The 13537-nt window shown below is 47.0% G+C and overlaps 1 protein-coding gene across 5 annotated transcripts in view; it reads left to right on the top strand.

Moving 5' to 3' along the window:
• Window positions 1–13537, top strand: part of LOC137377085 (DENN domain-containing protein 5A) — a 384360-nt gene that overhangs the window by 191100 nt on the left and 179723 nt on the right. For 4 of the 5 annotated variants that reach the window (XM_068046370.1, XM_068046368.1, XM_068046366.1 and 1 more), the window contains exon 6: window positions 7753–8070. The exons of the other annotated variant lie outside the window; for it this stretch is intronic. In XM_068046370.1, coding sequence (XP_067902471.1) covers window positions 7753–8070 — 318 coding nt within the window. The remainder of the gene's footprint in view (window positions 1–7752; window positions 8071–13537) is intronic. 5 annotated transcript variants of the gene reach the window in all.

Below are 13537 nucleotides of genomic sequence, written 5' to 3'. Positions count from 1 at the left end.
GAACACCACCACCTGCAAGTTCCCCTCCAAGCCACGCACCATCTTGACTTGGAACTATATCACCGTTCCTTCACTGTCGCTGGGTCAAACTCCTGGAATTCCCTTACTAACAGCAGTGAATGTATCTACAACCCAAGGACTGCAGCGGTTCAAGGGGAGACGTTGGCATAGTGGTCATGTCACTAGACTAGTAATCCAGAGGACCAAGCTAATGCCCTAGTGACATGGGTTCAAATCCCACCCTGGCAGCTGATGGAATTTAAATTCAATTACTCAATAAATTCCATTAATTAATACAAAATCTGGAAATGAAAGCTAGTTTCAGTAATGGTGCCATGAAACTATCATCAGTTGTCGAAAAAACCCATCTGGTTTACTAAAGTCCTTTAGGGAAGGAAGTCTGCCGTCCTTGCCTGGTCTGGCCTACATGTGACTCCTGAGCCACAGCAATTTAGTTGACTCTTAACTGCCCTCTGAAATGGCCTAGCAAGCCATTCAGATCAAGGGCAATTAGGGATGGGCAATAAATGCTGGCCTTGCCAGTGACGCCCTCATCCCATGAAAGAATTAAAAAAAAGACAGCTCACCACCACCTTCTAAAGGGTAATTAAGGATGAGCAATAAATGCTGGCCGAGCCACATCCCATGAATGAATAAAAAAACCCTGCAAACAATGAAATTGGCAGGAAAATATTTGATGAATTTGAAGTAGCAAATTGAACTTCACTTGCTCCTGAAAACTTGTTTAAATTCCAGCAATGTCTCGTTGCCAAGTGTATATGTGAATAAAATTTAGACTGTTGACAGTTGTACAAAGTGATATTTCTTTGTCTGGCTTGGTATGAAGCTGACCTGCTGGCTGAATAAAGCTCTTCATCATATTGTGGCCAAATAGTCACCTATCTATTGAGGAATTTCTAATAGCTGCTGTTCTGTGCATAAGCTTAGATGTTATTACAGAGCAATATTGTATGATGTTTCAATTCATGCAGCAAGAAGAAGGAAAGTTTTCACATAAATAGAAATGTTTAAACAGCTTTGGGTAAAATAGCAGAAATGTGTACTAAAAGAAACACAACTTGAGCACCAGGCAATCTTGGCAGAGTACTTGAACTTTGTGCAATAGTGTTGTGTTTAGCCAAGGGCAAATCCTTGGGTGGGATCTTTAGGCGCCGATGGGTGTGGGCAGGGGTGAAAATTAGCGCCATCGGCTGGTGTGCCAGTTTTACAATGCGGTTGATGCCTCCGGCAATTTTCCTGAGGTTGGTGGAACATGGGCCCTGGAAACCCACCTGATTTGGAAATGAGGCCAATTAATGAGCACATCGTCTGCTTGTTTAGGCCAGCTGGAATTTTGGTGGGGGTACACAGATAGCACGCTGATTCAGTGACATTCCAGGTGCACAGAGGCGGCAGCACAGCGGAGACCCAGTCATTCCCGCAACATGAAATTAGGTGGACTCATAAAAGGGAGCATGGCTGAGAGGGGCACTCAGCCATTGGCACACAGGTGCCTTTGGGTGTGTTGAGGTTTCAGGGAGAGTAGTCTGTGCACACTCAGACATTGGAGATGGTCATGACGCTCCTGGCATCGCGGGACCATAAGAGAAGGGATTTAGGCTTCCAGACATTATTGAGAGTGCAGCTGAGCACAAGTAAGGCAACGTTGGTGATGGGATTATTGTTCTCAGATATTGGGTCAAGTGGAGAAGAGGATCGAGTCTGAGGCATGAGGAGGGTACAGGAGAGGAACAAGAGGCAGGAATGCAATGGAGGTCGTACCCGCCACATAGGGTGTACCAACAAAGATAGAGCAACTTGGACATGTTGGAGAGCCAGTGCTGCAGGAGACTCTACCTGTCCAGACAGATGTTCACTGCAATTTGTGCCCTTGTAGCAAAAGACCTCACACCTCGCAGCACTGCTCACCATGCCCTGCCAGTAGCTGTCGAAGTCACTGTGGCCTTGAACTTCTTCACCTCTGGCTCCTTTGAAGGTTCAGCAGCGAACCTTGGTGGCGTCTTGCAAGTGGCAGCACACCATGATGCCCTATTTGTGAAAGCTGGGCAGTACATACAATTTCAGACAGATGGGGTCTCACAGACACAAGGGCAGTGGGATTCTTCTCCATTGTTGGATTCCCACAGGTGCAGGGCATCATCGATTGTGCCCATTGGCCATCAAGGCACCGAGTGAGCGGCCAGTGAAGTTCATCAACAGGAAGGGCTTCCACTTCATCAATGTTCAACTGGTCTGTGACCACACCAAGAGCTTCATGCATGTGTGCCACTCGCTATCCTGGCAGCTGCCATGACTCCTTGATCCTCTGGTAGTCCAGGGTGCCCCAGCTCTTCATTCCACACCCCAACCTTTGTGATTGGATTCTAGGGGACGAGGGTTATCTCTTGAAGTTGTGGCTACTCGCCCCTTTAAGTGACCCTGAGAGAGGCACAGAGGCACTACAACCAAAGCCATCTACTCACAAGACCACCATCGAGATAGCCATCGGGCTTCTGAAGATGCAGTTCCGGTGCCTGGACCATTTGGGTGGCATTCTGCAGTAAACTCCTGCAAGGATCTTGTGCATTGTGGTGGTCTGCTGTGCTCTCCATAACATGGCCCTCCAGCGAGGTGTGGACCTTGAAGAGGGTGAGGCCCTGGAATGTCACAGCTCATCAGAGGAAGAGGAGGAGCAGGAGTTGGAAGAGGAGGAGAAGGAAGATGCAGAGCAGACGGCTGCCTAGGCTGTGCAGGGAGGTGGTTGGGGCCAGTGTAGGACTCAAGGGTCTCTTCAGGATGCTGATGACGTCAGTGAGCATCTGATCCAGGCACATTTCAGCTGAACCTTTCTAACCCAGGAGGCCGGCATGCTCTTTGAGCTTCCTGTAAGAACACTTCCATTGAAGACACAGCCTTGAATGGATCCATTCTTATCATCCATGAATGATCCAGCGATCTCACCGTTCCCCTTCAAAGACCTTTGATTCCCTTCACCACTTCTTCCCTCTTTTCCAGTGTCACCATTTTAAAAAAATGGAAGCTCACATGTCTGGAGTCATGTGCCAATATTTACGGTGTGTTCCAAAAGTAATAAAGTTCACATTTACAAGTGAAATAAACTCCAGTGAACCACTCCGTGCTCTGCCTGATGCGGTGGCCTCTTCTCTCGGCCACTTCTATGCAGTGCTCCCCTTGTGTCCTCTGATGAGGTGGAGGCAGCCTGCTCGCGTGTGTATGCTTGCAATTGCGATGAACGTGGCAGTCGTCCTTGTCATGGTGGTGCCAGTGGGGGCACCTCCAAAGGCTGCTGGATCAGTGTCAATGCAGGGCAGCCTTTTAATGGGGCTCTGCTGCATAGATGGTCCCTGAGTCAGAAGGGCCAAGGAGCTCATTGATGATGATGGCGCCCTCTGAGGGGAAGCACCCTCATCTTCATCGGTGACTGCCTCAGCCCTTGAATGGCTGGAGGAGAGCACCCGCTGGTGTGCAACAACATCCACTCCATGCATCTTTCCACCACCAGCGTCACTGACCTCTCCATGCTACAGAGCGTTGTATGCATTCTGTGCACATTAGTGCACTGCTCCTGCATCTACTCAGAGTGCTGCCACATATGGCTGTCCATGAGGTTGGCCACTTTCTCAATGGAGGAGCTTATGCTTTCAAAGTCCTGAACCATGGTGTCGCACATGAGCTGAATGGTCTCCTCTATTCTTAGCCCATGACCCCGCACTGGCTCAGGGAACTCCAACATGTAGGAGCACATCTGTTGTTGCTGGCCTAAGTGAAGCCTCCTTTCTTGTGGCTCCCAAGGTCCTGCATCTGCGCCCAGCTGAGCAGGGCTGCGTCTATCCTCCATCCTTCAAGGGGGGGCTGCCCACAGTTTGCTCTACCTCTCTCACCACCTCTTGATCACTAGTGCTGTGCTCTTCACCCAGTGCCACCCTATCTGGGTATGCAGAAGGACCCACCGATGTGAGTATATCTATATTGGTCGAGGGTGTGCTTGTAGGATGTGACCATGCTGGCTTTGATGTCTCAGTTTATTATGATGGCTCCGGTGCTGTGATAGGACACAGGCTGTCTCCTTCCATGACAGGACCTGTGGGAGACATGAATGAGATCATGAGAACTAGTCTTTGACAGCAGAAGCCTCTGCAGTGCTGATGATTCCAAATACAGCTGAGTCTTTAGCATGCTGTTGGACCTGGTGGAGTGCACTCCATCCCCTTCATCTAGATTGCTATATCTTTTCACTCTTTCCTTCAGGTCTCCTATCTCTCCTTCCCTGACTGGAGCTGTCGGGGCCACCCTGGCGATTTTCCATGGCTGCCTTCTCCATGGCAGTGACGATGGCAACCTGGAGTGGTATTCCTCCAGTGAGAGCCTTCTTCCTGGCATTATTTTATTTTTAATTTGTTCGTGGGATATGGGCATCATTAACAAGGCCAGCATTTATTGCCCTTGAGAAGGTGGTGGTGAGCTGCCTTCTTGAACTGTTGCAGTCCATGGGGGGTAGACACACCAACAGTGCTGTTAGGAAGGGGGTTCCAGGCGCAGTGGTTAACGCCGCAGCCTCACAGCTCCAGCGAGCCGGGTTCAGTTCTGGGTACTGCCTGTGCAGAGTTTGCGAGTTCTCCCTGTGACCGCGTGGGTTTCCGCCAAGTGCTCCGGTTTCCTCCCACAGCCAAAGACTTGCAGGTTGATAGGTAAATTGGCCATTGTAAATTGTCCCTAGTGTAGGTAGGTGGTAGGAGAATGGTGGGGATGTGGTAGGGAATATGGGGATTAATGTAGGATCAGTATAAATGGGTGGTTGTTGGTCGGCAGAGACTTGGTGGGCCGAAGGGTCTGTTTCAGTGCTGTATCTCTCTGTGACTCTGTGACTCTAATTTGACCCAGTGACAATGAAGGAACGGCAATATAGTTCCAAGTCAGGATGGTATGTGGCTTGGAGGGGAACTTGCAGGTGATGGTGGTCCCATGTAACTACTGCCCTTGTCATAGAGAGATACAGCACCGAAACAGGCCCTTCGGCCCACCGAGTCCGTGCCGACCATCAACCACCCATTTATACTAATGCTACATTAATCCCAATTTTCCCTCTCTCATCCCCACCTTCCCTCAATTCTCCTACCACCTACCTACACCAGAGGCAATTTTTTTTTTACAATGGCCAATTTACCTATCAACCCGCAAGTCTTTGGCATGTGGGAGGAAACCGGAGCACCCGGAGGAAACCCTCGCGGTCACAGGGAGAACTTGCAAACTCCGCACAGGCAGTACCCAGAACCAAACCCGGGTTGCTGGAGCTGTGAGGCTGTGGTGGTAACCACTGTGCCGCCCTTCTAGGTGGTAGAGGTCGCGGGTTTGGAAGGTGCTTTCGAAGGACCCTTGGTGCGTTGCTGCAGTGCATCTTGTAGATGGTTCACACTGCTGCCACTGTGCGTTGGTGGTGAAGGGAGTGAATGTTTGTGGATGGGGTGCCAATTAAGCAGGCTGCTTTGTCCGGGATGGTGTCGAGCTTCTTGAGTGTTGTTGGAGTTGCTCCCATCCAGGCAAGTGGAGAGTATTCCATCACACTCCTGACTTGTGCCTTGTAGATGGTGGACAGGCTTTGGGGAGTCAGGAGATAAGTTACTCGCCACAGGAATCCTAGCCTCTGACCTGCTGTTGTAGCCACGGTATTTATATGGTTGTTCCATTTCAGTTTCTGGTCAATGGTAACCCCCAGGATGTTGATAGTGGGGGATTCAGTGATCGTAATGCCATTGAATGTCAAGGGGAGATGGTTAGATTCTCTCGTTAGAGATGGTCATTGCCTGGCACTTGTGTGGCGTGAATGTTACTTGTCCCTTATCAGCCCAAGCGTGGATATTGCCCAGGTCTTGCTGCATTTCCAAATGGACTGCTTCAGTATCTGAGGAGTCGCGAATGGTGCTGAACATTGTACAATTATGTGCCCTTTTTTCCAGCAAGGACAAAAGGGGGAGCGATAAGGCCCTGCTGGCCTCTCTGACCAATACCAGTTGCTCATATACATAAGGAGCTGCATGTATCAGTGCTTTCAAACCCTCACCAACGCTAGGACTCTTAGCCTTGCTGAGAGGTCAGTAAGTACTCTGGGCACACATTTCTTCCATGTTCAGGAGCAGCATGCGCCCTTAGGCTCTTCAGCTGTTGTGTCTGTTGGAGGTTGAATACCCAGGGGCCTGTCATTGGGGTCTCTCATGTTGTACTCATCTTGCCAGAATGAAAAAAGTAATTGAACCTTTTACGGGCATGCAGGCAGTTCTTCCGGACTACACTTCTGCTGCTGACTGTTTCAGCCACCTCCAGCCATGCCTGCTTTTATTGGCTGGGTGGTCGTCTTCCACCCTCTGGAAAGAGGACATCCCTCCTCTCCCTCATAGCCTCAAGGAGGACCTCAAGGTCAGCATCTGAAAAGTGACTGGCAGCCCTGCCCTGGGTGCCAGGCTTCTGTCTCTCCTCCTGTCTCCCTGGTTCTTGCATTTCTTCTTCCAAATGGCTGCCTCAGTAATAGCTGCCATGGTGCCTTTAAATCGGGTCCGCACTTCAGCAATCCTGCCTCCATGCCACACCCACAGCCGCTAATTGGCCACTCAACCCGCCCTCCAGGCAATTAGCAGCCTGCCTGTGCAAAAATCGTGGGCTGTGACTACTCCCCTCAGCTCCCACATTTCCCCCCGCAGCCCCCCCACCCCCCCCCCCCCCGCAAGGACGGGATCGGGATCTGGAAACGGTCCCGACATCATTTTCCCAACCCCAGAAGCAAAATCCTGCCCCTTGTTCCATAATTTTCAGTACTTAAACAAATATGTTCCATTGTTTAAGGAGAAAGTGGGGGTGATTATTGAAGGGGTGGGGAGGGATGGCAGCACAGGTGGTAAGAATTGATTTTTGCTTTTGTAAAGTGGAAAAGTTATTGGCTTATTCAGAAAGTTACACCTATTTAAATACAAGAGTACCTGTTTCTACTTTTCTGTAGCTGACAGATTTCATTGGAGCCTGGGGCTCCGAAGAAATCTCAATTGCCGTTGTTAAAGCGTCAGAGGAAGAATGTGGATTTTTGGCCCCATTATGGTCTGTTATTTTTCAGCAGACTTCCTTCATGGGTCTGTGGTTGTAGGCCATGAAAATGTAGGATCCTATTCCTAGGTTTTCTTTCTTCCCCAAGATGGTGCACCAGTTGAAAAACAAATAAAACATAGCAAATGTGGTCAGATAAGTTGAAACGCCCAATACAATTGTGATTCACAATCTTTGGATCATTGTGGCTGCTAGAGCTGTTTGAACATTGTAGTGGATTTTTTTAAATTTCAAATCCAGTTTTCTCCTTTTATTCCTCCTCATTAAGGTAATGTAGAGTTGCCGTTTACTTAACTTTTTACATGAGTCTGAATTCTAGCTCACCATATGTTCTGTCTAAGCCTAATCCTATTTCTACCCAACAGTCGCATGTGCATGCTTCCAGCAGGGTTATTGAGTTATGAAGGAAATTGAAACTCTGGCTAATTTTAAAATATGTTTTTTGTAATCAAACTCGAGTTCGAGGTTTATTGTTGGCTAACACTACACATACCAGGAACTAACTATAAAATCTTAGTGGTCTGCTCCTTGGTCTACATAATGTGTCTTTTTTTGTTTCTTAATGCTAGCAGCGTTATCAATGCTTCTATTTCTAACAGAAGAGCAACTTCAAATTTTTCTAAATACATTGAACTTTTTCAGGCAAATCTGTGCTTTGTGGACATAGACAACCATTTTATTGAACTTCCAGAAGACTTGCCACAGTTTCCAAATAAATTAGAATTCATTCAAGAAATCTCTGAGATCCTAATGGCATTTGGGATTCCACCTGAAGGGAACCTGCACTGTAGTGAAAGTGCCTCGAAGCTGAAGAATTTTAAAGGGAGTGATGTGGTCTGTGATAAGAAGAACGGAAATGTAGCCGGATCAGCACTGAACACATATGAATTGCTAAAGGAAAACGAGACCATGGCAAGATTGCAGGCCCTTGTCAAAAGGACTGGTGTCAGTTTAGAGAAGGTTAGTTTTCAATTATTTTTGGGTTATGTGCCACAGTTTGAAGTTGTCTCCTAATGATGGCTGTGAAGATCATTGTTGTTTTGGGAGGCATTAAAATGCTCAGGATGAACTGCTGAAGTAACCTCATCCTTGAATACATGTATCTGAAAAATATAACACTGATGAATCTTTATAAATGCTTGTTTTTGTTTTTCTTCTGTCTTGCGAACTAATTTTAATGCTCCCCTTACTGATAATCAGAACATAAAATGTTTTTGAGGGGTGGGGGAAGAAAGGGTTTGCAGATTTTTTTGTGGTCATTAGAGGATTATATTTAGGCCATTGAGAAAAGGTGAACTGGGAAAAGGCATACATTTCTCTTTTTCTGCCATGTAACATTATGGACTGCACCAGCATCTATACTAGTAAAAGCTGTGCATTTTGAGGTGTTCTATTCATTTTAAATCAATCAGTGTTAGGAAATTTGTAGTTGCAAACTGGAGTCAGATCACCCAACTCGAAGGTTCTTGTTCTTTCTCGGTGCCCCCACCCATTTGGCTGCTATTTGAGAGTATGAAATGGCATAGTAAAGAAATCTAGTGGTTGCTATAGCTTGTTGCTTTTTCAATTAAATCGGCATGTGTATATGATGTTGGTGGATGATTAGCTTTGTCATCTTTCCGACAATCCGTGAAAACTTTCCTCTCACTTAATATGATTGTAACAGATTTAAGATTTGTCTGGTTTTAATTTGGAATAGAAACTTTAAATTTTTCTTTCTGGGATTTTGCAGCTGCTAAGTGTCGTATTGAGTTGAACATTTTGGTTGTTGCTCTGATTGAGCACTGGTTGGCTGTTTTGAAATAACGCGTTCTCTGGCTCAAATTTACATAAATACGAGTCTTTGAACAGAACAGAGAAGGTTAAGAGGAGATTTGATAGAGGTGTCCAAAGTCATGAATGCTTTTGATAGAGTTGGTAAGTGGCAGAAGGGTTGGTAGCCAGAGGACACAGATTTAAGGTGATTCACAAAAGAAGCAGAAGTGACATGTGGAAACAGTTTTTAAACACAGAGGGTTGTGCTATGGAATGGGTGGTGGAAGTGGATTCAATCATAACATTCAGAAGAGAATTGGGTAAACACTAATTTGGTAAATAGGTATAGACAGGTTGAATGGAAGTTTCATTGCCACCTTTCAGGAGGGCATAGATATAGTAACTGAATTTGCAGGTAGATGCAGTTCAAAGTAGGAAAAATATGCAGTTATTGGAATTAAGGAAAGAAAATACACCTTGAATGACAAGATATTAAATGCAGTAATAGATGAAATACAGAACTTGTTTTTGTATAGCTCCTTTCTCGTTCTCAAGATATCCAAAGTGCTTCAGAGCTATTGAATTACTTTTGAAGTATAGTCACTATTGTAATGTGAGGAAATGCAGAAGCCAAATTGCGTACAAGGTCCCATAAATAGCAATGAAATAAAGGACCAGATAATCTGGTTTTCATAGTGTTCATTGACTAATAAACATTGGCCATGACTACAGAACTCCCCTACTCTTCTTTGAATAATGCCAAAGGATCTCTTGCATCCACCTGAGTGAGTAAATGGCGCCTCTGTTTAATGTCTTATTTAAAAGGTGGCACCTCTAAGTGCAGCACTCCCTCAGTACTGCACTGTAGTGTCAACCTAGGTGATGCGTTCAAGTTTCTGGAGTGGGGCTTAAACCCATGACCTACTGACTCAGGGAAGAGTGTTGCCATTAAGCCAAGGCTGGCCATGATAGAGGAGCAGAGGGGCCTTTGTGTGCAGACACACAGATCATTGTAAATAATTAAATAAGACCATTAAAAAAGTTTGTTTTGTATTAAGAAACATAGAGCACAAAATTTTAATATTTAACTTGTACAATACCTTTCAAAGGCTGCAGTTTAAGTACTGTGTGCAGTTTTTGGCTCTGATTTTCCCACATTTAGTCTCATATATGTATATTGTACCAAGCCTACCATCTGTGATAGCTGTCTCCACAGTTTATCAGACTACTGTGTTTCTGGATATTATGGAAGATATTCTACTCTGGTTTAGCGTTAACAACCTTATGTCCTATATGTTTTGGAGTGTGTCTTTATTGCCCATTATCTATTTAAACAGTAGTGAGACCCAGGGATTGAACAGAGGACCTTTGCCACTGCAAAATCATAGCTCGATCATTTAATTTCCACTATAGTAATTCTGTATTACTTGTTCATGTGAAAATCACCTTGATATCACAGACACACAGAATTGTTGCAGCGTAGAAGGAAGCCATTTGGCCCATTGTGTCCGCATCGGGTCTCTGAAAGAGCAACTTCCTCAGTTCCATTTGTCACGGAACTGTTTCTTTTTCTCTCTTCAGATCAAAAATATTGTGTGCCTTTAAGACTCCATTTGAAAACAGTGTGCCTTTAAGACTGAGCACAGAGTGCCAACTGCACCTGTCCCTAGGCCACAGCAGGAGTGAAAGGTCACATGGTATAATGTTTTGATTTGACTGTGTGTAAAACTGGCAAAAAACGGTCTGAGCCAGCCACCAGAGAAGCATACTTATCAAACGAAAGAGCTGTCTACTTCTCTCAGCAGAAATTCTACAATGAGCTGCAGGCCAAGTTAATTGTTTAAGGAGGAAAAAACCTTTTGAAGAGACCATTTGTACTGCTGGAGTAAAGTTTCAACTGAGAGACTTGTCAGTTTTAAAATCCGAGTGGACCCATTGCTACACTACTTGTTTAAAGAACTGTTTGATGCCTGCTGCAGCCGAAGTGCTTTGAATGCCCATCAAGAACAGACTGTTTCATCAAATTCGTGTGAAGACTGCAAGAGGCATTTGATTATTTTTACACGAGGATACCTCACCCATCAGGAATGTAACCCACAAAGACTTACTTATTTATTCTTAAGAAAGAGCTAATTTTGTAAAACACCACTTTTAAAACCGGTTAACTGTTCGTTTTGAATGTATAGGCTGAATTTTATTGGGATGCCGTGCTGTGCGGCGGCACCCTATTAACTCAGTGACATGCCCGCATTCGCCGGCTGCTGCCGAGCCCCCGCGATATTAATCGTGAGGACTCATTTCCATAGAGGCCACGCACCGCCCCCCCCACCCCCATATTAAATGGGGAGAGGCAGGAAATACAGCGCAGCAGGTGCTGAGGCCCTATTTTAAGCCCCAGCACCTGCTTCCTGACAGCTGTCAAAGAATACTTACCTGACTGCTGAAGACTGGGGTTGCTGTCAATCTGGCAGCAAAGCAGAAAGTGCTGCAGAAATCCAGCAGGTCAGGCAGCATCTGTGGGGAGAGAAGCAGAGTTAACTTGTCCAAGTTCACAGACCTGAAAGTTAACCCTACTTCTCTTTCCACAGATGCTGCCTGACCTGTTGAGTGACCCCAGCACTTTCCGCTTTCCCGGCACAGACTTAACCTGTGTCCCAGTGTCCTTTGAAGGTGTGATCCTCTTCTCCCAGTCAAGTGTAACATTCCTTCTTGCAGGTGCGCCGCACCTGAATGAATAATCGTACATTTGCACATTCCAGGACGTGAGACGTAAATAGACCATAAAAAGTATTAGAGGTTTACAGAAAACGCACTGAAACAAATGGGAATGCACGAGTGTCACGGCAATGTAAATACATCTTTCAGTAAATGTTCCTCATCAATATGTGTGTCCTTTTCTCTGTGCGAATGATGTGTGCCAGCATGTAGCATCAATATCACATCTCTTTGCACCATTGGCCCTTCAGGAGAGCCAACGTATGCAGTAACATCATTGCCATGCCACCATTACTCATGAGCGTCTCCATGGATACAGTGACATGGACATTGGCTCAGTCAGCTGCTGCCTCTAATGGTTTACACAGGGATGCTGCAGTTGTGGACGGGTGCACAGCAGGTGAGCAAGGGTGATGTGTGGCTTGCAGAGCTCATGTCAGTTCCTATGGTGCAGAGAACCGTTGTCTGATAAGCCACTTCCGTACATCCCTAACTCACTGCTAGTCCTGCGTGCAGAGCCTGGGTGCCATCTGCCCTCCCATGTGTCTTTCATGTTGTAGGTCCTCAGAGTCCTCATAGTCCGAGGAGGAATCCTGTTGACGCCTCTCCTCGTCATGCCAGGCCTGGCCCCTATTGGATGCGTCGTTGAGCATAGCAGCAAAGAAAGGAGCTGGCCTTTTCGGCCCGTAGTACAGGGCATCAGCCTATCCATACAGGTATTGGAGGTGCTCTTTCAGCATGCTGATCTTCTGCTCAGTGGCTGTGTTGTATCTCTCCTCTGCAGCAGTGGTGGAGTCTCTCACTGATGTCAGGAGCCATGTCTGCAAAGGGTAGCCCTTATCGCGAAGAAACCACCCCTCCATCTGAGCCAGTTCAGTGAACAGCAGTGGCAGCTGAGACGGGCGCAAGAATCAGGTGTCATGGCAGCTGCCTGAGAAGCGGTCACACATTCGTTGCAAGCATCCGCGGTGTTCACATACCAGCTTCACCTAGATTGAAAGGGCTTCTCTAATGGTGACGTCTGCAGGTGGTAGCCTGGCAGTAGGCCTAATGGCCACATGAGTGCAGTCTATGAACATTACAACCTATGGTTCTCTGGCAATGGTGCCAGAACCAATGGCCCTCTGGGCCTGGCTGTGAGAGTCCGTCCTGAAGTGGACATATTCACTGGCCCTCCGGTGCAGGGCATTGGTGACCTCCCTGATGCAGCGGTGCACTGCTGACTGTGTGACCCCACAAAGGTCTCTGTTGGGCCCCTAAAAGGCTGCAGGGGCGCAGGTTTGTGAAGCGCTGTCACTATGAGGAACAAAGGCATGGTATGTCCACCGGAGCCCATGGGCTGCAGGTCATCCTTGAGCAGGGCACAGAGACGTGTCACCACCCTCTGTATATGCGCAATTTCCTCTGACACTGGTGCTCTGACATCCGATGGCATGTCAGGTGGGGCCTGTAGATGCACAGCCAACGTAATGACGAGCTCCCCTTGGGGGCTGCAGCTCACGACCGGGGCCTCTACGTGGATCGCACCTGCCTGTTGGTATTGCCTCTGGCGCATACGGATCTTCACGTGCAGAGGATCACGCAATGTAGGATGAGCCATACCTATTTCCATGTGATAAATAAAATTGAACCCTGCATGTATTCAAAGGCTCCTAAGAGGGCAGGGATTGGTGTTGACGGGTACATCAGCTGCTTTCTTGGATTAACTATGTGGCGTGCCATGGATTGCCCATCTTGGCCAACACTCAGAGTGGCACAACATGACCCCATCAAGATCCTACCAGCTGAATCGATTGTCCCCACCATCCATATAACCTTAATGCTCCTGCCCTTTCTGGCACCCTCCCCAAATATGGGGTGCCTAGTGTGCCATTGCCCCCTCACAAACGCAGAGGGTACACTGTTAACGGAGGGATGGTACACGGTACCTGCCTTCATGCCAGCACAGCTTTGCCTC

This window comes from Heterodontus francisci, chromosome 14, assembly GCF_036365525.1.
Source record: "Heterodontus francisci isolate sHetFra1 chromosome 14, sHetFra1.hap1, whole genome shotgun sequence".
NCBI classification, from domain to species: domain Eukaryota; kingdom Metazoa; phylum Chordata; class Chondrichthyes; order Heterodontiformes; family Heterodontidae; genus Heterodontus; species Heterodontus francisci.
The sequence above is the reverse complement of the archived record's forward strand: the minus strand, read 5'-3'. Positions and strand labels throughout refer to the sequence as shown.